This window comes from Hippocampus zosterae, chromosome 6 (assembly GCF_025434085.1).
Source record: "Hippocampus zosterae strain Florida chromosome 6, ASM2543408v3, whole genome shotgun sequence".
Lineage (NCBI taxonomy): Eukaryota > Metazoa > Chordata > Actinopteri > Syngnathiformes > Syngnathidae > Hippocampus > Hippocampus zosterae.
In genome coordinates, this window is record NC_067456.1 from 23,357,688 (window position 1) to 23,383,284 (window position 25,597).

Sequence of the window (25,597 nt, forward strand, 5' to 3'; positions counted from 1 at the left end):
GGGGGCAGTGGCGCTCTCATTGGCAGAGTGCGCAGGGAGCATTCTCAGGGAGGAAATATGACGAGGCGTATGCAGCGCTTGGCTTCAATGTAACTACGGTGGCAGACGAGGAAAGAAAGATCAATGTGCTTACTGTGTCTAAAAATTTTGGTAGCGGACAGCATGAAGCCAAATAAATTAAGGCGTCACTTGAAGACATTACGCCCAAATCACGCTGATAAGCGGCTTGAGTTTTTTTCAGCGAAAACGTGCCGAATATTGCCAACAATCATGCCACTTTGTGACTGACTTCAGTAAACTAAAATACAGAGCAGGAGCCGAGAGTTGCTGTGTCCTGCTTCAAACCTTGCTTTGATAAGCTGTGCATTGCAAACGTGCTCATTGTAGCCATTAATCCAGACATCATCTTTGAATTAAAAAAAAAATAAATTTTAAAAACGCACAAATTATTTTATATATTTTCGTTTTGCTGGTTAGTTTTTTTAAGATTATGCTCCTGAGATAATGTTGGGGATTAGTTTGAATGCATTATTAGTTAATGATTTTATTTTTCAACATCATATGGTTTGACATGGCCAGTCAAAAAATATTTGTTAAATTCAGGATTTAATGTTATTTTTGAACTTCAGATGCACTTTAAATATTTTCTGTTCCAGTTACTAAAGCTATTCTTTGTTGTAAGTTGGTCCATATTTCTCTCTTTTTTATTCTCTTATACGTTAATAAGGATACAGTGTTATGCAAATGTGTATTTATAACAATTTTAGAGACAAATTATACTATTTATAGTCCTGCGGGCGGCCGGGGGATGTTTTCCTCTTCCTTGGGGGGGGCATGACAGAAAATAATTCAGAACCACTGCTCCAAGGCAATCAGCACCTCCCACAATTGTGTCCAATATGACAAGTTAGGTAATTTCATTGGTCAGATGTAACAAGAATGGGTAAATCTAAAGACGGCTTGATAGAAGCCGCTGGGTTAAAAGTTTGATGGGAAATAGGGGCAGCTTATAGTCCGGAAAATATGCAAGCACCAAAAGAGACTAATATTAGGTTTCCCCATTTCAAAATGGAATAAAGTAGCAGTCTATAGTGACGTTCTCCATTGTAGCATTTGCGTGACATGAGTGTGCATTTCCCTCTGTGCTCATATCCACTTTGACATGTGAAGTAAAGCGCGACTCAAGAATCGCGCGACACGAATTGCTTATCGAATTCATTGCCAACACTTTTCAATATCATTTTTTATCAATATTCAATATCAGTTTTTAGCAATATTAGATTTGTTTTTGCAGCCCTCTTGCATTTATGTAAAAAAATTGCTGCACTAGACGTAGCTAAAAATTGTCATGTTGGGATATTTTCATGCAAAAAAACAACCGTTTAATTCTTTATATATTTATTCTTTGGTTACCCAGGGAAGGCAATTGTTTCTCATGACCAATGCTGACCTGGAGGCAATTTGGGCTTCAGATTGTGACATACTGTACTAAATGATGGCCGGCTAGTTTATTTATCCACAAGGGAAATGCACTTGACCTTACCAGAGGACCCTGTGGCTGCAAACCTGGGATACCAGGTCTGACTCCAAGTAGACCAGGAGGGCCAGGTGGACCCTGTGGATACCCTCCATCAGGTCCACGACGGCGCTCATCCCAGTGGTGCTGTTCTTCCTCCACACGTCTCCAGTACATGTCCTCTTCATATCGCCTGAAAATCAGTTGCAGCTGAATTTCTACCTTGGTCTTTTACAAGCCTTTCCAAAGGTCGCAACATAAAACTGATCTGCAGTCTGTTTTCAGTAGCTTTCAGATTGTCAGGATGCATTGCTGTAATGTTGACTGAATGAAGCTCTGTCTGAATGTTACAGTATAATCTTTTAAACTTGTTGAATTATATCTTGACTATCCAGGTTGAGCGCTTGTTCTGCCAGGGCCACCACCCAAAAGGCTTAATGGAGGACCCTGGTGAAATCCACAAAGTGTCATAGTCATGGAAAAGATGAGCAGCCAGCTGTCTCATTACTGCTGGTCCTTGATAGCGGGATGCACATATCTAAACTGTTGTACTTTCCTACACTGTTTATACGACTTTGATGTCAACACCCTCAAATTGAAGCTGAATGCTGTTCAAGCCAAAAATATGAACAGTCAAACTGCGTGATATTTTCATTTACCTGTGTGACGAGATTTTTCACGGGGGGGAAAAAAATACTGCTCTCTGTAATGTAAGCTACATCAAACTCCTTACTGTCCACTCCATACTCTTGCCATTAGAAAGGAGAAATCACAGCAACCATACCGCATTTCCATTCTCCAACGTTCCTCTTCCTCTCGTCTTCTCCAGTATTCCTCTTTTTGCATCTGCTTTCTCATCTTTTCTTCTTGAATTTTCCTCGCTCTGATGCTAGGCTTTACCTCCACCTGCAGATCTGGGTTCACCTTTTTCTGAACGTTTGGACAAAGGCAACAAAAAGTGGTCGATTGGCATAATTACTGACCATGAACGTAATTCAGAACTTCATAAAGCGCAGAATGCGAAATGTTAGTTCATCAATATTCCTGAGAACATATACAGTGTACCTTCGATGGCCCGTATCAATGTTTTGTTGGGGAAACTGAACAATATTGAGTAGTTTGATAAATATCTGGTGTTCCCATTTTATTGTGGCTCGTGTTTTACAATACATTTTTGTTTGGAGAGTGCTTTCACAACAGCTGCAAGATTTGCCAAAAGAGCGTCCCCGCAATGCTCCTGGTTAATTTCAATACAAGGCGTCACGTTAGAAACCGAAGCGATGTCACATCATTGACTGCGTGTTTCCTTGCACACACCAGTTTCCTATTGCGTGACATGCCAGATTGTCATTGTCGATATATTGCTGCTGATAACATGGAGTGTTCTGAGAAAAGTTGAGAAAAAATGGGCAAACAATACGAGTAAGCAGGATCCTCAGATTCTAATTCCAGCAATGAATAAAAACCTTTATAAAGTTACCTTTTAGATTCCCATTGAATGAGAAATGGACTTCATCTTTCAATGCTTGCCTTTGGATGTAAATCTGCCCCTTTTATTCACCTCTGTAGAGGACTTTAATAAGTCGCTATAGAAAAAGCCTTCCCAAACTGGGGGGGTGGGGGGAATCCACCCGGTTGGTTTATGTATTTTAACGGAAAGGATATAACCTTACCCACGTCACAGGCAAGCTTCCGCCTACTGTGCAGCATCTGATATGCTGCGCGCTGCCTTTATCTGACAGTCACGCTTCCCCAATGTTTTTCCATCAATTGCATAGAATATTTAATGCCTCTGAGTATGGGTATCATATTTAATGCATTTTAATTTTCGCAAAAAATCCATGTAACGACTGTAAGTGTTTTTTAATGACCCTTGGAAAATCTTTTGCGGAATTTTAATGTATTTACATGCATTTGGGTAGTATGGATTTTGTTTGTGAAATTGGGGATGTATATATATTTGTTTTGTATTATTTTATTAACACACTGCAATACTGTGTCTGAGTAACTGTACTTTCTATCCCGTCTTTTTACCTCTTCGAATTGCTTGGTTACAGGGCATTTGATTACCACAGAGGAAAAAAATGAGGGAGGTGTATAAGAGCAAGTTCATCTTGGAAGAAGTAAGCAATACGGGTGTCCGTCAGTGACGGATTGAAAGACCGATATATGCTACGTCACAGCTCTGCTTCTTGCAGGCCAAGAAGGAGCAAGTATATCTGCGTGCATAAACTACCATGGTGCCAGAAAAGTCCCATGGGCGAGTCTCAGCTTGCTTTTAAAACAACCAGTGTTACCAAAACACACTTGGATGCAATTGTTCTTAATGAACCATATATATTTTTCATTATGACCACCACAGCGACACTTTAATGAATCCCGAACGGGAATACACCGTTATAGAAACACGTAGTGGAATTAGGTAATACAGTAAGCCGGTTACAAAAAAGGATGTGGGATAGCTCAATCCAAAATCAAGTTAAAATCAATTAGCTCAGGCTTCCATCTTACGTGTAAACATGCTGGTCAACATTTTTTTTGGTCATCAGTCTTGATAAGAATCAACAGAATGTTCTGTAAGAAACTGGACCAAGTACACAATAGCGGATTGGGTCATCGTGTCAAACATCAGTTAAAACAGGTGGACAAACATTTCAAAGTGAAGTAAGTCCCAGACCCTGAGCCATTGTTGGTAATAGATGCCTTCTCCCATGTTATTTATAAATTTGCAGGGTTTAAGGATGATAAATGAAGGTGAAGAAACAAACCTTGTATTGCAGGCGATGTCTACGTCCCTTTAGATGCATTTCTTTTGCATTGGGATCATTGAAACTACATTCACAGAGCTTGCAATGGAAGCGGATCACTTTGCCTTCATCATTTCGGACCTAGAAATCAGGTTCACATATTCCAGTTGAAATCAGATGTTTACATGCACTATATAAAAAGGCACACATGCTTCTCCCTCCCACAGTCTAATCAAAACAGACAAAACACTTTTTGTGCACTTTACTTTGGCGTGAGCCAATCCTCCATCAAGCTGGTCCAGAATGCTGCTGCTCACCTCTTGACTGGCAACTCGTAAGTGGGAGCACATAACTACTACTCTGGGATCCCTAAATATTTTAGAGTTCTTTTTTAGATCCCAATTGTTTTGAAATCTTTAAATGGCCTCAGCCTTTTCTGAGGTCCTCCGCCCCTACGCATTTGCCCAGTGCTTCAGGTCTGCGTACCAGACACTATTAGAGGTACAGAGAACTAAGCAGAGAGGAATTGAGCCTTTGCCGTTGATGGTGCCTCTCTTTGGAATGACCTCTTGCTGAAGGTTAGGCAAGCTTCCTGCCTGCCCATCTTTAAAACTCATCTGAAAATTATTTTTTAATCTTTGGCTTTTGACTCAGCGTGAGACTTGATTTTTAGTTTGACCGTTTTTGTGCTTTCTACAGTCTGTTTTTGTGAATTAATTTCGCTCCATGTACAGTACTTTGTATTCAGTGGCGGTGGTTTTAAAGTGACCTATAAATACATTCATTCATTCATCTTCCTAACCGCTTGATCCTCACTAGGGTCGCGGGGGTGCTGGAGCCTATCCCAGCTGTCTACGGGCAGTAGGCGGGGGACACCCTGAATCGGTTGCCAGCCAATCGCAGGGCACACAGAGACGAACAACCATTCACACTCACACTCACACCTAGGGACAATTTAGAGTGTTCAATCAGCCTGCCATGCATATTTTTGGAATGTGGGAGGAAACCGGAGCACCCGGAGAAAACCCACGCAGGCCCGGGGAGAACATGCAAACTCCACACAGGGAGGCCGGAGCTGGAATCGAACCCGGTACCTCTGCACTGTGAAGCCGACGTGCCAACCACTGGACTACCGGGCCGCCTACCTATAAATACAGTTGAGTTGAATTATTCTGGAATTTGGCAAATGGAAATGATTTTGGTAATCGGAATTAACCCATAATTCACGATTTCATGTCAGAGAGAACAAAAAAAAAATACATGTCTTTTAATATAGTGTTTTTAAAACTTTGGGTTTTCAGGACATCTTTCGTTATTAAACGTGGCCTTAACTGGGCATGCAACAGGTGCAAAAAAGCTGACCTCTTCAACATAGTCGTGGCCAACAGGTTGGACATCACTCTGCAGTGCAGCCAGGGTCGATGCAGACAGAGATTCTGAAATCTCTGTTTTGACATCGACAGCACTTGAGGACATTGCAATCTTGGGGGCTTCGCCTTTGCACTCTTCGGACTTCAATGTAGTTTGCAATTTACTCCCGCCTGCAATGAAACCATGTAAATGTGATTATTATGGATTGCGGGCTTAACTGGGAGGCACGTGTATCAAATGTCTGTTCTAAGATCCATTAGCGCCTTCATTTTTTGCCACGTCTGAGGATATTTGGAGTTGGCAGAAGCATTGTTAATCTTTTATAGAGCAACCATCGAATCAGCCCTGCGCTTCGGAATAAACCAGTTGGTTTGGGAACCTAACTGTTAAATCTAAGGCTCCGATAACCAGCTTGGTTAAGACATCAGGGAAGGTAATCGGGCAGCCCCCACCCCCTGCTTCCAGAACATATATGTGCAGTCCTTTATTCAACAGGCAAAAAACATTTTAAACAATCTACATTACAGCATATGACTGAAATGTAGTGTCCAATGTGTGTCGAGTATATACGGTCTTGTATTGTATGCAATTGTCCTAATTATTTTGTGCTGTGTATGTTTTTTGCTCAATGTATGGAGCAGCACAGAGGGCCTGTCATCCGAGACAAGTTTATCCTATGGGAGACCTAATAAAAAGTCAAATCAAAAATGCAAAAAAAAAAAATTTTTTTAAAAACCCACACAAAATAGAAAAAAAAATAAAGAAAATAATGCGCATCCGATTTTTCCTCAAATTATTTTTGAAATATACACACATCAGTGTGTATTCATGTTTTTTATATACATTTAGATTCTATGGAGCATTCAACCAAATCAGTGCCAATTGTTATTTGTAATACCGGTAACTCAAAAGTTCTATATTTCCGCCCCCTCACCCCCTTTTTTTTATTGACAAAATTTGATGATTCACATATTGAACACTTCAAAGTGTATTGGTTCACCACAGAACTTGTTTTATGTCAGTTTTTATACTGACACTCTTAGTGGGTTTTTAGAATAAAAGTAGCAGATACCTATACTACAGCTATGACATTGTGTGTGCAGTCCGACATCGAAAAGGAGGAGATAGGACAGTATATCGAGCAATCACTGCTGTGTGCCTGCCCAGATAAACAGGTCCTGTTCAGTGTGACTCTACTTTGCTGAGCGGTGGAGGCAGTGGGTTAACATTCGCATGGACAAATTTCATCCGCCACGTAGCATAATTATCATCATCTTTTTTTTTTTTTTAAACTCACCAACAAAATTAATCTTCGGTGTGTTGACTTTCTTTCCGGGTATGGTAGAATTGGCAGCAGACAAACTGCTCGCTAATTGATTCTTGACACCACTTGCGCTACTGCTGACCAGGTTAACAGGTTTTAGGTAGGGAGTACTGGACGAGGAGGCAGCCACACCAAGAGAGCTGCTGGCAGAGGAGCTGCTCAAGGTTGAAGTGATGGTTTTGCTTGGGGCAGAGGTGCTTGAAGACAAAGTCTGAGTCACCATGCTGGGTTCAGTAGAGGGAATGGGCTTTCCAAGTTTGGTATGAAGCTTCAAAACCTGTAAAAGAAAAATGAGCTCAGAAACACTCTTTCGGCAAGTCAACACCCATCATCAAATCAGCTTGAACTAGTTGGCTGCTTCAATCAAGAGAATTACCGTAGTTCATACCCCAACAACCAAAATAAACCAACAAAATCTTATTTAATCTAAAAAGAAGCAATAACATCACAAACAACATTTGAACACTACCTAAACAAAACTGACCGATATTCTATCCACACAAAAAAACATCTATGTTGTTATGTGTATGTAATGCAATGATCGAGTGATTCCAGTACCTTCTGATGTTTGGCTCCTCGAATATGGGCAGCATAAGCATCTGCACCGGTGCAGGAAACATCACAAAGTTCGCAGCGGAGTTGGTTCTGAGAACTTCGGGCCAATAACCCACCACCACTACCGTTGCTGCTGTTACTGTTCTGCGAAACCTTTAATGCTGCTTCCTTCTTCTTGTGTTTCTGGCCTTCTAGATGCTCTTTGTAGGTCTGTAACATTCATGGAAATTCAAAAAAAGATTTCCTTTCGACACTTTACCATTTGCTGACTGAATAAACAGGTTTGGCTTGGGATGTTGCAATTAGGGCATTAATGGGGATTGCCTGTAAAATGTTCATTTTTAGAGCAACAATGACCGATTTTTCGTCAATAAACATTTGATCTGTTGATTTATTTCACTTAATTGATTAATCAGATTCAAAATGTGACATTTATATATTATTCAAAACCAAACATTGCTTCAAATAAAATAGAAAATTGCAGAAAATGCGCAAACAAATTGGCATTCAATTACTATTTTGGTCTGTGACGTCAGAAAATAGGGAGAAATCTGGCAGTTTGCACGTCCTATATGGAGTAAACAAAGATAATCTTGATAACCTTGTATTACAAATCAAATGAAACCAAATGACCAAATGGAATGACATGCAGTTTGCGCTGCTGCGTACACACCACAAATGTAAGCACTGTCTTAATAGCCAACTGCCTAAGTACCCAAAATACTTTTGCCAATTCCCTTTTACAACTTACCTGCGGGCCAGCACAGCTGATCTTACAAACGTCACAATAGTGAATTTGGGGGGGTTTTGGTGGCTGCTTGGGTCGGAGCTGCTTATTCTCGAAGGGAGGTTTCTTTGTGAAAGTGTTTCCAGTCCATGCTGCTGTCGCAGCCGCAGCTGCCACCGCCTGTTTCTGGTGTTGCTGCTGCTGTTGGTAATAATTTGATGCTGCTGAATAGACCGCTGCCTCATAGCCTGTATATGAGGTTCCTACAAAATAAACAGAGATTTCACAAGGTGTCATTGTGATCTTTCCATCATTTCATTGAAGGCTGTTCCATCTTAGTCTAGGAAAGTGGTGGGGTACACTGAACACAATAGCAAGGTCAATAGAGTCCAGCGGACTTCAATCGAAATGGCACAAGATGTGCATTTATCTGACTAAAAGTGAACTGTAAAAATAATGCTACATATAAATAACCTACTACAGACTGTAAATGTTGATGCACTTGTCTTTCTGTTCTATTACCGTAATTACAGGCACAAGAGAATATCTTTTTGAAGGGGGGAATTGAAAGTCGAGAATGGCTATTACCGTATTGCCCCGAATATAAGACAGTGTTTTTTGCATTGACGCTAGATGGCGCCAGATATCATTTAAGTCAGGGGTGTCCAAACTTTTTGCCAAGGGGGCCAGATTTTATGTGGTAAAATGTCGGGGGGCCGACCGTGGCTGACATTCTTTACATTGAACAACAATATTGTTCAACAAATTTTAGTAAGCCAGTCTGTTTCACATTTCCATTTTTATTTTAATTTCAACAATCTTAAGAATTTCTTTTGGTTCATTTGAAACAGGAATTTGAAATATGACATATCAGTCAATATAAACACGGAGTGATGTCTTGTTAACTCGTGAGTGATGCCCTCTAGTGTCTAAATGCTATTACCTGTACTCATTTAGTGAATGCTATTACTCATTTAGCCACTAGAGGGAAGCAGTACTCTATGTAACATCACTCACCAGTCTACGAGACCTCAGTCAATGCAACACGTGTTCCATTACGCCCAACCTGCGGGCCAGACGGCACTGATTTTATGACGGGGGCCGAGGGCCGGATGAAATTCGACCGCGGGCCGGATCTGGCCCGCGGGCCGGACTTTGGACATGCCTGATTTAAGTGAATGCTGAACTTAACTCCCCAGATATGAGTTGAATGAGACAAAATAACATGATGTTTCTCTCAAATATATTATAATTAGAGCTGTCAGTTTAGCGAGTTTTTATTGGGATTCATTTAAATGAATTTTAACGGGATTAATTTTTTTCTCGCGAGATTAACGCGGCAGACGTTACGTTAGCAGATGTTACGTTGCTCTATCAATAAACCAGAAACAAAACTTTGGCAAAACGCACGTTTGTTTTGCCAGCCACGGCAGCGCGAGACACCGAAAACGTGAGTACTCCGCCCCCTCGTCTCAGACAGACAGCTATGGATCATTTCAAAGCGAAGAAAATGGCTAACACGACGAAGAACAAATTTGCTGAAGCCATAGCTAAATGTATGGCTACTGCATGCAAGCCTGTCAACATTGTCCACAGCTCGACTCAAACTGAAACTGACGCGATTGTTACTTGTTTGGGACTATTTTGTGTGGAAGGTTACAGTGTTCCGTGGCCATATAAATAAAGCGGGTGGAGCTTCTCTGTGTTCGTCTGACAGCGACAGTGCGCTGTGGCACCTCGAGAGTTCACCGGTGCAGTAGTAGCGACCTAGCGAACACACTGAAAATAAAACGTCTCCAGTGTCGTCATCTAACCAAGTGTACTCATCCGAAATGATGTCTACACAAAAACGTAGAGAGACTTCCGAGCAAGAAGGACCAACAGAATCAACATAGCCTGACTGCTGAGTTCAAAGCAAACTTGAGAAAAACGAAGTATGCAACCATGTCTTAAATCCCCTATAGACTGAGTACTAGTTTACCTTAGATGTGCACTTTATAATGTTACATTGTTCCGTTTCGGTTCCATAAAAAGAGCTGTTAAAGCAGCTGTTGTTTGACAAAATATTAAATATTAAATAAATATTGTGAGAGATTATGTGTGAATAACTGCTCCAAGTGAAAAATGCTCATGTAAAATTGAAAATCGAAATTGTTATTTCAGTAAATATTAGCATTTTGCACATGGAAAACTGATTCATGATTCCATGTTGATGAGAGCATTAAAATGGGGGAAAAAATAGGATAAAAAAATACAAAAGGAAATTCAGACACGATAAAAAAAAAATGCGTGAGTAATCACGATGAATTTTTTTGGTTCATTATGACAGTTGCATTTTTAATTAGATTAAATATTTTAATCGTTTGACAACTTTAATTATAATCATTTGTTTCAGATGTACTGTAATTATTTTCTGTATAAAAATTAATTTAATCTGAATTTAATCAGGCCAATATGGTATGTGATTTTGGGGTGGAATGGTCACATTGGATAGACGTTTGCTGGAAAAGTATACTTTTACTCTAACATGATATTTAATGCAGAATATTAATTTATATATAATCATGTAGTGGTTTTGACATAAATCCCCAAGGAATTAAGGACAGATAAACATGTTCGACGGGTGTGCTTTTGGCATGTTTTTGGCTCTGAACCACACATTTCGAGAAGTACCAGGAAAACATTTACTACTGAATGTGAATCACAGAGCATGGCAAGTAGCGCCATTTGATAGCTGTTATTGTAACATACGTTGCTAATAGAGCTGTGCCATACGGCTGAAATTTAACCAATATTTTTGTCAACAATCTTGATAATGATATGACTATGGGTTCTGTGAAAACTACGCAATTTAAAAAAAAAAAAAATCAATCCAAAAGGATGTGGAAAGTGCAGTTGTTTTTCCCAAGAACATATTGACAGTCATCAACACTGACAAAGTCAGCAATAAATTCAAAGTAATTAAATTATTGTACTGCAAATGGGCTTTAATGATAAATAATTTCATGTTACAACAGATGTTTGTTTTGTTTGCGTGCATGCGTTAACTGCACCGACTGGTGCGGTGTCCTGAACCAATCTGTCCATGATACACAGACATAATTTTGATGCAAAAGGACTGTCCGCGTTTCGAACATCGCAGCAGCTACCTTCTTGTGATATGGCATAAAAAGTGCGCAGAAACCCACACTTACCAGAGTAGGTGACAGCATTTGTGCTGTAAGTTGGACTCTGGGAATATGACGGGACTACAGAAGCAGCAGCAGCCACAGGCTGGACAGTGGTGGTCACAGGGTAGATGGAGAAAGAGGACGTAGCAGGACTGGGTGCAGCTGGCTTTATCACCGTCACCTGACGAGTTTGCTGGGTCTGGGTGTATGATGTTACCCCCTGAGTATAACCTGGTTTGGGGGCTGGTGAACCGGAAAGTAGACATTTTTATGCCTGATTATCATGACAATTGAAACATTTAACTGTCATATGACGCATTTGTTCATCATGGGGCAACATTACAAATGTTTAGTTTGGTTACAAGTTTATATATGCCATTTTTTGTGATGTAATGCAGAAAAAAATATTTCTTAGCCCAGTCATTAAATTTCACACAAAACCATTTACTTTACAATCAATTATGAGCTAGAAAACATAAGCCGTGTTCGATAGTAGTATAAAATGAGAACAGTGATGTGGAATTATTTTTTTAATCAACTTAATTGAACCTACAGACAGCTAAAAATGTATTGATTATTCAAGAGAGCATTTCCTTATACCTGTTTGATAGTAGGACTCTGCAACAGTAGGTTGTGGCTGAGCAGCAGCCGCCACCACTGCAGTTGCAGTTGGCTGCTGGTAGTACTGCTTGCTGTCGTATGGCACTGCAGTAGCGGTGGACCGGACATATGAGTAGGAGTCCTGAAAATTCAACCAATGTCAGTCATATTCCCGTCTTGTCAGTTTTTTTAATTTTTTTTTTAAGAAATTCCCAAAACTTTAATACAAAGGCCTTCACAGTGCAGTGCATTCTGACCAGAAGGACAAAACCGGGGCAACAGAAAGTATTCCTTTCATTCATTCTATATCATTTGACTCAAGAAATTGAGTGACGCTTGGACTGACCCCGACCTAACCATCAGTTCGCATTTCATTGAGAGTAAAGAAATATTAAGTTTACATGCACTTCACTTTCATTAGTGTTTTTTACTTTTGTACTCTACATCGACAATTACATTTTTGTTGTCCATCTACTTTATTTTGATTACAAATTTCAAGAGTAGATAAACACTTAACTTGACATGCACTTTTCTTTTTCTACATGATATATGGGACGTGGCATGAGATGTTTTCATTGAGGAATTAAACATTTCAAAATGGTCAAAAGTCACGTCAAGTACAACTTTGTCAAAACTTGCCCCTATTTGGGCATTTTTACTTCTTACTGAATTGATATCAGCAATTCATTTATCTTTATCACAAACAATATCAGATCTATGATAGATGATCGGAGATTAAGATACAAGTGAATGAATCATGAATTGCAAAGAGTTTACTTCTCTACTAGAATTACAGGTTAAAACTTATAAATCACCATGACAACATAATTTTGCCACACAAAAGTGATATATTATAAGTATATTATACTGTAAATTGGTCAAATATCAATCTAAAGCCCAGGTTATAACAATGCAAGAAAAATCTGTGGCTTTAGCCACTTCAACATAACCAACTTTTCATGAATCTTATTCTTGATATACAGTGCCCTCCATAAGTATTGGCACCCCTGGTTGAGATGTGTTTTTTAGCTTCCAATTATTTTATTTTTTTTCTAAATAATATGGGACCTTAATGGAAAAAAAGAGAAAAATCCAACCTTCAATACAAGTGCATTTATTCAGTGGGGAAAAAATCCCACATAAAGAAATAATTATTTGACATCAAATAATGTGTGTCACAATTATTAGCACCCCTGGTGTTAATATTTTGTACAACCCCCTTTTGCCAACAAAACAGCACCTAATCTTCTCCTATAATGTTTCACAAGATGGGAAAAGACAGAAAGAGGGATCTTCAGCCATTCCTCTTTGCAGAATCTCTCTAAATCATCCAGAGACCTGGGTCCTCTCCTCTGTACTCTCCTCTTCAGCTCACCCCACAGGTTCTCAATGGGGTTGAGGTCAGGGGACTGAGATGGCCATGGGAGGAGCTTGATTTTGTGTCTGGTGAACCATTTCTGTGTAGATTTGGCCATATGTTTAGGGTCATTGTCTTGCTGAAAGACCCAGTGACGACCCAGCTTCAGCTTTCGGGCAGAGGGCAACAGATTTTGATTTAAAATGTCCTGGTATTTCAAAGCATTCATGATGCCATGCACCCTAACAAGGTTCCCAGGGCCTTTGGAAGCGAAACAGCCCCACAGCATCACTGACCCACCCCCATACTTCACAGTGGGTATGAGGTGCTTTTCAGCATGCGCATCTTTCGTGGTACGCCAGACCCACTTAGAGTGTTTGTTGCCAAAAAGCTCAATCTTGGTCTCATCTGACCAAAGCACACGGTCCCAGTTGAAGCCCCAATACCGCTTGGCGAACTCCAGACGCTTGCGTTTATGATTGTGAGTGAGGAAAGGTTTTCTCCGTGCATGCCTCCCAAACAGCTTGTTGGCGTGTAGACAGCGCCTGATGGTTGATTTGGAGACTTTGTGACCCCAGGATGCTACCATTTGTTGTAATTCTGTAACAGTGAGCTTTGGAGATCTTTTGATTTCTCTTACCATCCTCCTCACTGTGCGTGGTGGCAAAATAAACTTGGCTCCTCGTCCAGGCTTGTTTACCACTGTTCCAGTTGTTTTGAACTTCTTAATTATTCCTCTCACAGTGGATATGGGCAGCTGCAGTTGAGTGGCAATCTTCTTGTAGCCTCTGCCTGACCTGTGAAGGTCGACGCACATCTGCCTCACTTGTATGCTGTGTTCCTTTGTCTTTCCCATGTTTAAGAGTGGATAAGAGAAATGGCCTCGGTGTCACGTCATATTTATACCCCAGGGAGACAGGAAGTGATGAATTACTAATTAAATGTTCCTACATACTCTGGTAAACTTTGTAAACTACTGTAGAAATGACAGAAATGCTTCAATTATATTTATTTCCTGGGAATTGTTAAGGGTGCCAATAATTGTGGAACAGGTGATTTGATGTCAAATAATTATTTCTTTATGTGGGATTTTTTCCCCACTGAATAAATGCACTTGTATTGAAGGTTGGATTTTTCTCTTTTTTTCCATTAAGGTCCCATATTATTTAGAAAAAAAATAAAATAATTGGAAGCTAAAAAACACATCTCAACCAGGGGTGCCAATACTTATGGAGGGCACTGTATAAGGTTTTTTTTTTTTAAAGCTTTGGCAATCATGACATCATGTCTGGAATCGTAATTTTGATGAAAAAAAGTTTGACTTTTCTTGTTAATTATTTCTTCTTTAATCCTCTTGCACTTCATGGCGTGTAGAGCCAACTGTGTTCATTAAGTATGTTAATTATTTACAGATATTCATTTGAAATGGATTAAGAAAGTACAAATGCCTTTTTTTAAAGTAATTTAAATGTGCATGGACAAACGCAGTTTGGTGGTTCTGTTATAACAAATACATAGTCGTCATTAGCTGCCAAATGTTCAACATCAAAATATGCCGTCCTAGTTTACAAACACCACATCGGTCTTTTTGGCAATGTGTAGTAGCAAAGCAGTCAATTTTAAAGAGAGGCAATGCAGCAGATTTTGTAGTGAAAAAAATGTGGGCATTTTGAATTATAACAAAAGAATGCTGACCCCTCAAGGGGTTCAGAGAGTACGGGTGCAATCAGGCTAGGCCAGTTCAATGTCGTGTTGTGTTCCTGCCGAGTTCCCTCCGACAGATATGACCCCAAAAAAAAATATCAACTTGTGTACCTGGTAGTTTTGTGAGGTGACTGGTGGTGGTGGTGGAGGAACTTCAGGCTGCCGCTGAGTGTAGCCATAATCAGCTGTAGCATGGGTTGGCTGGTAACCACCATATGCTGCAGCAGTAGCAGCAGCAGCCACTGCGACAGGTGCAGGCCGAGCAACGGCTACGGTCGCTGCTGTGGGAGCGTACGCTGCTGCCACAGTGTGAGCTGCCACAGGTGCTTGATGAACTGTGTAACTGGCCACCGTGGTGGGATGGGTGTAGGCTACCCCGGCAGCTGGCTGCTGACTGGCAGGAGAAAACACAACAGCACTGTTTAGTTGTGTGTTGCATCTTATGGCGTCATAAACATTCACTGCAACAAAAGAGCTCGATTATTTCTACAAGTACAATAAAGACACCCCAGTACTACTATTGCAGAAGCCAGCCTGTGGTCTTTTCTCAGGGAGACAGAATGAATACTTTCTACAAAATGTAAAAAAACTGAGAAGAGCCTACATTGACAACATATTGGAAATAAAGATGGGACACACACAAGAAGTAACAGATCTGCTGAATGACAAAGACATTACTGGAAACATTCAACTCACACACGAAGAAGAAACCCCGGACAATAGATTTTCTGGACCTAAACATTCACACCACCGAAGACGGCAGCATAAAAATTACAATCTACAGGAAGCCCACACATACTGATAGTACCTCCTCTGTATGTCAGAACATCCCATGGCATATAAACATCCAGTAGTCAGGACATTTTACAAGATATCATAACAGGCAATACGGATGGATAGACAGGAGAAAGAAAACTTATACAACACGCTCTCACACTCTGCCAATACACCAAATGGGCCAGCAAAGGAAAACAGCAAGATAGACAAAACCAACAACAGAAAAAAAGCAATAAAAACAAAACCTAAACAGGAACACAACACTTCCGGGTGTCGGACAAATTACACCGATTCAACACATCATGAAAAAAAACATCAAACACATAATGGAGGAAACTACAACTGAAAATATGACAACAACTTCCATCCATCCATTTTCTAATCCATGTATCCTCACAAGGGCCACAAAAGTGCTGGGGCCTATCCCAGCAGTCTTCAGGCAGTAGGCGGGGTACACCCTGAACTGGTAGTCAGCCAATCGCAGCGACAACATGTGCACCCAAAAGATACCATAACACCAGACAAGAAATGCAACATAATCTATGAAATTCCATGGAAATCATGGACAAACATTCAGCAGCCACAAAAAAAGGGCATCGAACAAAATGCGAAAAAGAAATGACAGGACATTACACTAAAAGACAACGTCAAAGCAGAGCAAGAAATCAGCCATAACAAACCACTGCAAAAGATATATTCACATTATGGACTGGGAGAAAAGTAAAGCCATGACATCAGAAACCAATAAATTCCAAAGATGGATCAAGGAGGCAATTGAAATAAGGAGGCTAGACTCTGAACTGATTTGTATACTGTGCATTTAGTTGAACTGCATGTTGGCCTGTACAACCGCCGCTTCTTCCGTTTGTCCTTGCCTTTCCTTGGAAAGTGGGCTCAGATGAAGATAACGCAATTGAATGTTGCAGTGCGGACTCTGCACCGGCTATTTGTGAAAGATGTGAGGGGGACCACCTCGTTGGAGGCGTTGCTAGGAAGATTTCTTTCTCGAAATGTGTCAGATTTTGAGGAGGGCCAACCTCTTCCTGCAGTATTTCATCTTATTAAATGGACATTCAAGTTATAACAACTAACATGAATCTGAATCTGAATTGTGCAGCACCATTTTGTGTAAAAGGTTGCCCACTCGGCATCCGTTGCAGCCTGGTCATCCTGAAAGAGGCATTCTCCCATCAAAGTTTCTGAATTTTACTCGGCCGGGTTTTTTAAAGGTGTGTGTGTGTGTGTGTGTGTGTGTGTGTTGGGGGGGTGGGGGGGGGGTTCCTTGCCCTCCTGGGTATTCAGATCAGGGTATGTCAGTGATAGGCAAACTACGGCCCGCGGGCCAGATCCGGCCCGTCGGGCTTTTTAATCCGGCCCGCTGAAGATTGGTTCAGAATACAGTACAAGGTTTGATGTGAATTCCCGCAATTTATTTCATTTTTACTTGCAATGATTGGCGTTCAACACCAGGTGGGGCTGTGACTTTATTTTGCAGTGCCTGTACCCCGAAAGAATGAGGGAGAGAGAGAGAGCACTCTAGAGAGTGAGCCATTTCCAATTCAGTAATCGTTCTACGGGCGGCCCGATAGTCCAGTGGTTAGCACGTCGGCTTCACAGTGCAGGGGTACCGGGTTCAATTCCAACTCCGGCCTCCCTGTGTGGAGTTTGCATGTTCTCCCCGGGCCGCTCCGGTTTCATCCCACATTCCAAAAACATGCGTGGCAGGCTGATTGAACACTCTAAATTGTCCCTAGGTGTGAGTGTGAGTGCGAATGGTTGTTCGTTTCTGTGTGCCCTGCGATTGGCTGGGAACCGATTCAGGGTGTCCCCCGCCTACTGCCCGAAGACAGCTGGGATAGGCTCCAGCACCCCCCGCGATCCTAGTGAGGATCAAGCGGCTCGGAAGATGAATGAATGAATGAATAATCGCTCTACTTCTACTGGTTAGAGCTGCAGCTATGTCAAAGAAAACAAAAGTCGACAGTGAGTGCTGGGTGTTTAAGAAGGAAGGCCTAAATACTTTTTTACCGAAGTCCGATCCAAGGCTGTATGTCATATATGCCAAGAAACTGTTGCGGTTTTAAAAGAATACAACATCAGCCGTCACTTTTCCACTAAACATGCTAATTACACCAGCAACCTTTCAACACAAGAACGTACAGCCACTGCTGACAGGTTGCTAGGAAGTTTGCAGGCTCAACAAAACACCTTTAGTCGACCAACTTCCATCCAAGAAGCAAGCACGATGACATTTTTTTTACTGATATTCAAACTTGCAAGAGCCAGCAAGCGGTCATACAGAGGCACAAATTACCTTGGAGAACGCTCACCAATGTTACTACCACAGACGGATCACCGAATCTGTTTAACAGCAGAACACTGCAACATGGTAAATGAACATCCCAATGGTGTCCTCAAATAATATTTGCATGCCTCAGACATTGCATTCACCGTTAGTGGAAGAACAGCACTGCACATTCCTGTGCTCCCTTGTGTCAGTATTTAAAATGGTTCTTAACTCCTCTTCTGATATATTATTCTGTGATTTCAGAATGGGTGTGAAAAGGGGAATTGTACAAATGAAAATAATATTTTTGTTTTCCTTTTTAGTATTTATTTTGGTAAAATGAGTATTTTGTTTTGCTTCTGTTAAATTAAGGGAAAAAAAGACAACTACTGTTTAACAAAGTTAAAGTAAAAATGTCTCATTTCCCTAAAAGGGCTAAATCCATTTTTAAGCAGGCACAACTTAACAAAATAAAAGAGTTCCTCTGCCTCAACACAATACCTCTCATTATTTGCTGTGTACTGGCAAAGTGAATAATTGTTATTTTCATGCACCCCATTATTGGTTGGTTGTGAGGAGTGTTGATTTGTATAAGCTTGGCTTGACCATACTAAATTGGCATATAGCCCTGCTCCCCATGACCGCCGTGCATGGGACCGGACCTTGGTCTTATTTAAACAAACAAACAAAAAAAGTGGACCCACAGCCTTTCTAGTTTCTCTCCGAGGACCACTGCCATAAACAACAATTTTGTGGCTCATCTTGGGAATTTTTGCAAAATTCAATGTTAGCAATCAGATTCTTTTCACTGATGAGTAGTTTGCATTGTGTGCTATGGCCTTGTTATGGTCTTTTAGGCAATCGGATCACATGTAAAGCATAGCATATTGCACAGCTTACATTCTTAACAGGTAAATGCAAACTAAAAATAAGCTTAACTTGTTAAACTTTGCAAAATAAATAAACGCAAAAAGAAAGACTTCAATGTATTTCACTCTTCTCAGGTATCAAGCATCGTTTTCAAGCAATCAGATCAGTAAAACTACGAAAAGGCACTGTGCTAAAGAGAACAAAATAAAAACTAGTATTGGCTTTTATTTTATGTTTTTATTATTTTTTATTCAATCAAATACTTTCATTTTGTTTCACTCGTATACGGTATATACCGTATTTTCACGACTATTCGACGCATCGTACTAATGGCATGCCAAGACATACAGATCAGATAAAAACACGTTTTTAAAAAGGCAACGGAAGCAGAACTGAGTTCGGGTGTATTTTACTTAGCCATCGTACAATGTTCTCACGTTTATCGATCAATCATCACCCAGAAATCCATCAAAGTCCTCATCCTCTGTATCAGAAGCAGAGGACTGCACATCTCAGTTGTCATTGAATGCATCACATGCTAGTGTGAGTTGCTACGCATTGCCGAACGGAAAGAAGGAGTACCAACAGCAAAGTCAACATTTCTCTCGTGTGAAGCTTTCCCACATTTGAAAGTAAAGAACAGAGCGAAACATGGTGGCAGCGCGCGTGTGTGTAGAAAGAATTGAACAATTGTGCAAGTACCGTAATCCATTGAAAACGCCGCCTTCCCTCTCGTTGTTGCGTATTGTGGCGTAACTCGCCAAGTGCTGCCTCTCACTCTTTGTAAAGTTGTGTTTGCCACCGATCATCCATTGTTCGCATGCCGTTTGCAACTTTACTTTGAACGCCCGGTTGATGCCAATGTCCAGCGGTTGGAGTTCTTTAGTCAACCCTCCGGGAATAACGGCAAGCTCAGAGTTCATTTGCTTGACTTGTTTTTTTTCACCGCTGCTGTGAGATGGGCACGCATGCCAAAAGCATAACCGGTGGCTTTAAGTTTGAACTGAGCTTCGTAGGCGTGTCTTTTTGTCGAATTTATTTTCAGGGGTTCTTAGAAACCAAAACCGGAGTTGTTTTGCAACAATGCACATTGCCACACTCTATACAAGTGTTGGTACTGGCTTGAGGCGTCCACTTACACGCCCACCCTTCACCATTGGCGGACTAGCTTGCCTGTCCTCTCTCTCTCTCTCTCCATATATGTATATATATACACGCCCAACGTTCCCTGATTGGCCGACTTTTTCCCGCATGCCTGGCCACAGTCACTTCAGCCTTTTCTCTATATAAACAGCGTGTCGGCTGTCAGTCAGATTTTGGAACTCAGCGCATATAAAGGACGCTCCGCACCATAAGGCGTCCTGTCCATTTTGGAGAAAATTTAAGATGGCGCCTTATAGTCGTGAAAATACGGCAATTTAAAATGCCACGTACGGCTGCCACAAACAATTATTTTTCTCATCGACTAATCATTAATTGTAGTCATGATTAGTCTGCTTCTCTGAAATAACCATAATAATCTTACAGCTTGAATTCTTAAATGCATCGACAAATTAATATTAAAGACAATTAAGTTCTAACTACATTCAACTTCAAAGTAAGTAATGGCAACACTGACACATTCAGGAGCAAATGAAATTAAAGTTGACTGTGGCCTTAAATTATTTAGATGTAAATGTTTAGTGCATTTTAAAAACTGGAGCCAAAAACGATACAAGCAGAGTGCACTAATACTATAAAGCCATCTAAAAATACATTTTACATATACAAACATTTCACTCTTCTTGGGCACCAACTCACCATGCCTTTTTAAATATAGATGGTAGTGAAATCATGTAAGTGTAATTTGGAAGATTCACTGTGCTAAATACTGGTAAAATGAACACTTGTATTGGCGTTTTATTTACGATATGAGGTCCCCGGAATCATAGATGTTGCAGAGTGTGTCGGATGTGATTCACGTTTACTACAAGTTGATAGTCTGTAATACGCAGTCTATGATGCTGTACCAATGCAGTTCACTGAATTGATTATATATTATCTTTTTGTGCCTTTGTGATGATGTACCTTTGATGAGGACACATGTACCCACCGTAAAATTTCACTATGGTGAATGTTTTTCACAGGTACTCTGGCAGCAAACTACCATTGCATGGACAGCGACGGGATATGAAAACTATTACTCACTCCTAAATGACCTTTGGTTTAAGGTAAATCTGGAAATGCCGTTTTCACAGAACTGTTACGTCGCATGTTGATCATTTACTTTGGGTTCAAATTAACATTGTAACATTGTATAACCCGCTTATGATTAAAATCATTCATTTGTCCTGAGGGAAAATCAATGCTTCTACGAAACCCAGCTTTGTAGTTACAGCTCTTCAATGCATTGTGAAATTCTGGTAGACAGGCAATATAAATTGTCACAACCCGCTGCGGGAAATATGCCGACGATCCGTGCTTCTCTGACCGAGTACACTGGATGAATTCCTCTGAATGCTTGCTCACATCCGAATGGAGCAGGGGGATACTCTCACCTCCCCCCGGCACGAACAACGGCAGCAGCGGAAAGCATTCATATAAAGTAAACTGGATCGTCACATGCAGTGAGCGACGACCTCCTCGATCATAAGAATGCTCACTGAGATGTGATCGCCTTACCTATACTGTGCGGCAGCGCCATGAGTGAATCCAAAGTAATTGCCGGTAGCCATTTTGGCATCTTCACCAAGCCGGCTGGGCACTGCGGAGGACAGACATACTGGGTTACGCTAAGCTAACTGCTAGCAACTAGCTACACGGAAAGCTCCAACGACAAATGAATTTCTTATGTCGATACTGTGGCTACAGCGTCGTTAACAGAAAACATGAATGCGATAATGACACGTACCATAGGTGAAGGAGACAACAGGACATATAGGAATCATTGGTTTCGTATGTTCTATCGACGATCGAGTAGGTCAGCGTATTTATATTACATGTCGTACCCGGAAATGGCGTTCTTACGCCTGCGCAAAAGCCAGACAGACGTACGGATGGACGGACAGACGGACGTGCGGACAGTTAGACAGACAGAAAGAAAGAAAGAAAGAAAGAAAGAAAGAAAGAAAGAAAGAAAGAAAGAAAGAAAGAAAGAAAGAAAGAAAGAAAGAAAGAAAGAAAGAAAGAAAGAAAGAAAGAAAGAAAGAAAGAAAGAAAGAAAGAAAGAAAGAAAGAAAGAAAGAAAGAAAGAAAGAAAGAAAGAAAGAAAGAAAGAAAGGCTCCATGTACCTATTGATATTGTTTTTAGGGCTACGAGCATAGTTTCCAGGAACAAAAAAGAAATGAGTAGATCAAATATACATGGGTTCAATGTACGGTTTCTGCATGGAGTCTCGTTCGATTGTGGTCATCATGTTGGGGAATGGTTTGTATATTTATGACATATTAATAACATATAGGCGGCCCGGTAGTCCAGTGGTTAGCACGTCGGCTTCACAGTGCAGAGGTACCGGGTTCGATTCCAGCTCCGGCCTCCCTGTGTGGAGTTTGCATGTTCTCCCCGGGCCTGCGTGGGTTTTCTCCGGGTGCTCCGGTTTCCTCCCACATTCCAAAAATATGCATGGCAGGCTGATTGAACACTCTAAAAATTGTCCCTAGGTGTGAGTGTGAGCGTGGATGGTTGCTCGTCTATGTGTGCCCTGCGATTGGCTGGCAACTGATTCAGGGTGTCCCCCGCCTACTGCCCGGAGACGGCTGGGATAGGCTCCAGCACCCCCCGCGACCCTAGTGAGGATCAAGCGGTACGGAAGATGCGATGAGATGAGAATATCACAAAAGTGCATTTAGTGTCCTCAACAGAATCAGTGAAAATCATGAAAATGTAGCAAAATAAATTAAAAAAAAATAGGCCTTAGATTTGGCGAAACATTTGCACACGCACGAGGAATGTAATAACTCTCTTACAGCATGTTTTCTTCATTTTGTAACATTTCTCGCATTGATTTCTTTAGGGGGGTGCATGTCCAAAACACTGCTCTGATAAGTGGTTACATGAATCAAAACATTTTTTCATGCACATGGTTTTCCAGGCGGCCTGGTGGGCAACTGATTAGCACGTCGACCTCACAGTGCAGAGGTACTGGGTTCAAATCCAGCTTCGGCCTCCCTGTGTGTAGTTTGCATGTTCTCCCTGGGTTGCGTGGGCTTTCTCTGGGTACTGTGGTTTCCTCCCACATTCCAAAAACATGCATGGCAGGGTGATTGAACACTCTAAAGCAGGGGTGTCCAAACTTTTTGCCAAGGGGGCCAGATTTTATGTGGTAAAATGTCGGGCGGCCGACCTTGGCTGACATTCTTTACATTGAACAACAATATTGTTCAACAAATTTTAGTAAGTCAGTCTGTTTCACATTTCCATTTTTATTTTAATTTCAACAATCTTAAGAATGTCTTTTGGTTCATTTGAAACAGGTATATCACATGCAACTGCTTATTCACTTGACTTTTTCTTAAACAGAAGTCTCCTGAGTGCAAATTGATTGATTTGAAACATAAAATGTATCACCATGACTTTTCAATTGTCACAAAACCTTTGACTCGAACAACAGGGAAATGAACAAGCAATAGACATATCCACAACTGCAAGGATCATTTGAAATATGACATATCAGTCAATATAAACACGGAGTGATGTCTTGTCAACTCGTGAGTGATGCCCTCTAGTGTCTAAATGCTATTACTCATTTAGTGAATGCTATTACTCAGTTAGCCACTAGAGGGAAGCAGTACTCTATGAAACATCACTCACCAGTCTACGAGACCTCAGTCAATGCAACACGTGTTCCATTGCGCCCAACCTGCGGGCCAGACGGCACTGATTTTATGACAGGGGCCGAGGGCCGGATGAAATTCGACCGCGGCCCGGATTTGGCCCGCGGGCCGGACTTTGGACATGGCTGCTCTAAAGTGTCCCTAGGTGTGAGTGTGAGTGTGGATTGTTGTTTGTCTGTGCGATTGGCTGGCAACCGGTTCAGGGTGTACCCCGCCTACTGCCCGAAGACAGCTGGGATAGGCTCCATTACTCCTCGCGACACTTGTGAAGATAAAAGGATCGGAAGATGGATTTACAGTCCACAACAAAATTACTTGGTGAAACGAGTGATTTTGTGTATTTTCATAATCACATTTTGAGTGTGCCAGAATTCACTGTCCATCCTGTCATCATGAATTCAATGACATTCAAAGTCCATTCAAAGACAACAACAAAATGTTTTCAGTTAGCATTTTCTCTTTCTTCAATGGATGCTAAAAAACGGATTAATTGTAGGACATATTTTTAACAATATTGTCTGTGTAGTTGCATGTCTGTCATAGTGAAATATCTACATGTAGAAACCTGTCAACCCTCCTTGGCCACATTTTAGCCCTGGGACTGAAAAAATCCTGGAGCTATCCCTGCTGCTTTTCCAGTTTATTATAGATAGTGCCTTGTGAAAGTTTTAGCTCCAATGCCTTGAACTTTTTAACCCTATGCCAAATTTCAGGTTTCAAACATATGATTTAAGGTTGTGTGTGTGTGTCTGTGTCTATGAAGAATCAACACCAAGTGGGACACAATTGTGACGTGGAACAAAATTTTAAAGATATTTCAAACTGTTTTTTTTTAAACAATGCAAATAAATAACTAAAAAGTGGCTTGAGTGAAATTATTCAAACCCCTGAGTTAATTCCTTTGCTGCAATTACAGATACAAGTCCTTTGGGGTATGCCTCTAACAGTTTTGTGTATTTACAGACTCTTTTTTTTTTTTTTACTATTCTTCCTGGAAAAAACAGCTCCAGCTAAGGTACATTACATGGAGAGCGTTTGTGAACAGCAGTTTGCAAATCTTTTTTTTCAAATTCTCACTTGGATTTAGGTCTGGACTTTGACTTGGTCATTCTAACACCTGGATATGTTCAGTTGAGAACCATTGCATTGTCCAAGAAGGTAAACCTGCATTCCAATCTCAGGTCTTTTGCAACCTCCAACAGGTTTTCTTCCGATGTGGCCCTGGATTTGGCTCCATCCATCTTCCCATGAAGTCTATCTTCCTTGTCTCTGCTGAAGAAAAGTAGCCACACACCATGGTGCAACTGAACATCTGGAGGTGACAGAGAGTCTCAAAGTAAAAGTTTGTCACATGTCACTTTGGGAAAGAATAATGGTTCAATAGCTCTGAAAGCTGCACTTTCAATGTTTAAAATGTTTAAAAAATACAAGCATTAAAAAACAAAACATGTTTGGTATGAGTAGTCTTCTTTTGTGCAGTTTGTCGAGCCAACATTAAAAAAAAAAAATCTGTGTCAATGATTGTTATAATTGTGGGGGGCAAATGACTTTCGGTATCAGCTTCCTCTTTTGTCAAACAATCTTCCAGGGGTCGCAAGCTGTTAAAACCCTCCCCATTGACAAAGATAGGTCAGGTCTGTTGGATTTATTATTGTTTAGTAATCATACATTCACGTATTATTCGGTTGATTCTCGTGTCGTCATTTTATGCTCGCAATGAAGAATGCTTCTGCCTGTCAGTATAGTTTGATTTTGCTTGCAAAGAAGAACGCTTATGCTT

The 25,597-nt window shown here is 40.9% G+C and overlaps 1 protein-coding gene and 1 long non-coding RNA gene across 4 annotated transcripts in view; one reads left to right on the plus strand and one right to left on the minus strand.

The window, feature by feature from the left end:
• zfr (zinc finger RNA binding protein) overlaps positions 1–22,049 on the minus strand; it is a 35,159-nt gene extending 13,110 nt beyond the window's left edge. For all 3 annotated transcript variants that reach the window (XR_007962719.1, XM_052068203.1, XM_052068202.1), the window contains exons 1-12: positions 21,896–22,049; positions 21,667–21,748; positions 15,183–15,465; positions 12,011–12,152; positions 11,435–11,653; positions 8,265–8,503; positions 7,517–7,723; positions 6,932–7,235; positions 5,626–5,804; positions 4,285–4,404; positions 2,301–2,446; positions 1,544–1,709 (exon numbers count right to left, since the gene is read on the minus strand). Coding sequence is in view for 2 of the 3 variants with exons in the window: in XM_052068203.1 (XP_051924163.1) it covers positions 1,544–1,709; positions 2,301–2,446; positions 4,285–4,404; positions 5,626–5,804; positions 6,932–7,235; positions 7,517–7,723; positions 8,265–8,503; positions 11,435–11,653; positions 12,011–12,152; positions 15,183–15,465; positions 21,667–21,748; positions 21,896–21,932 (2,124 nt within the window). In the remaining variant the exon portion in view is untranslated. The remainder of the gene's footprint in view (positions 1–1,543; positions 1,710–2,300; positions 2,447–4,284; positions 4,405–5,625; positions 5,805–6,931; positions 7,236–7,516; positions 7,724–8,264; positions 8,504–11,434; positions 11,654–12,010; positions 12,153–15,182; positions 15,466–21,666; positions 21,749–21,895) is intronic.
• Positions 20,942–25,277, plus strand: LOC127602332 (uncharacterized). Its single transcript, XR_007962754.1, has 2 exons — positions 20,942–21,215; positions 25,020–25,277. It is a non-coding gene; the product is annotated as an uncharacterized LOC127602332 (long non-coding RNA).
• Positions 25,278–25,597: the final 320 nt, after the last annotated feature.